Raw genomic sequence first — 870 nt, forward strand, 5'->3', positions numbered from 1 at the left:
AATAATGGTCACTGAAAATATCGAGAAAAACCATTAGACATTCTCCACAACACTCGTGACATTGTGATTAATAGACATGCCTTGTATTGTGCGCACGCAGTAAAATAACTTGAATTACCTGTTCTCACGGATATTTTTTGTGCTATTATACGCCCTCCTAAAACCGCTAAGCCCGTACAAAACGAATGACCCAGTACTCCACCTAGAACTACTCCGTAAACATCCTGAAAAAGTAGCATAATCATAAATGCCGTTTACGCGTAAAGATGCTTTACTGTTGCAGTAAAATCGTTGCGTAAAAAGGTATACCTCTCTTGCCGCGAGGATAATGGTCGTTAACTGAGAACGATCGCCCCATTCCGCGAGAAAGGTGAGCGTGAATGCTTGAAAGAATATCCTAGAAAGCAGCATGAGCGCGCTACTCTTAGTGGTCTTGCGTATCACTCCGGTTTCGGGGTCCTGAACTAAAGTACTTGTCGTCTCCTTTTCATACTGAAAGCGATGACATTTTAAAGATTATTTAACCTTCTGCAAAAACGTCAGATAGAGTGCTATTTAGACGAACGACTCTCTTTTATTATACTTAAGAAATTAATTCTTTCGGCGGAGGATCTTTGCATTTCTTTTTATAATCGAACAGAGAAAACGCTTCACTTAAACGGAGGAATAAAAAAATTAATGGTTGTTTCTCCATTATTGAACATAGATAATTCTTGTGAGTTATGTTTAAATTAAATTTAAGCATTATTGACAATTAAATATTTAGTTTAAGAAATAAAAGAAGGTGGTTAATGAGACATTAATTTCGATAAATATCAATTCTGTCTAATCTTCTCACTTGATTAACGATTTTTTTCGCATATTATTTAC

General features: G+C 36.0%; 1 protein-coding gene across 1 annotated transcript; it reads right to left on the reverse strand.

Annotated features, from left to right (window-relative positions):
• Positions 1-3: 3 nt before the first annotated feature.
• LOC105462356 (transmembrane protein 165-like) lies at positions 4-507 on the reverse strand (the record flags this gene model as incomplete). Its single annotated transcript, XM_011708878.1, has 3 exons — positions 4-11; positions 119-224; positions 310-507. Coding segments are annotated over 3 exons (312 nt in total), but the record flags the coding sequence as incomplete, so codon positions are not given.
• Positions 508-870: the final 363 nt, after the last annotated feature.

The sequence above is a fragment of the Wasmannia auropunctata genome, unplaced genomic scaffold (assembly GCF_000956235.1).
Source record: "Wasmannia auropunctata unplaced genomic scaffold, wasmannia.A_1.0 LD265267.1, whole genome shotgun sequence".
Lineage (NCBI taxonomy): Eukaryota > Metazoa > Arthropoda > Insecta > Hymenoptera > Formicidae > Wasmannia > Wasmannia auropunctata.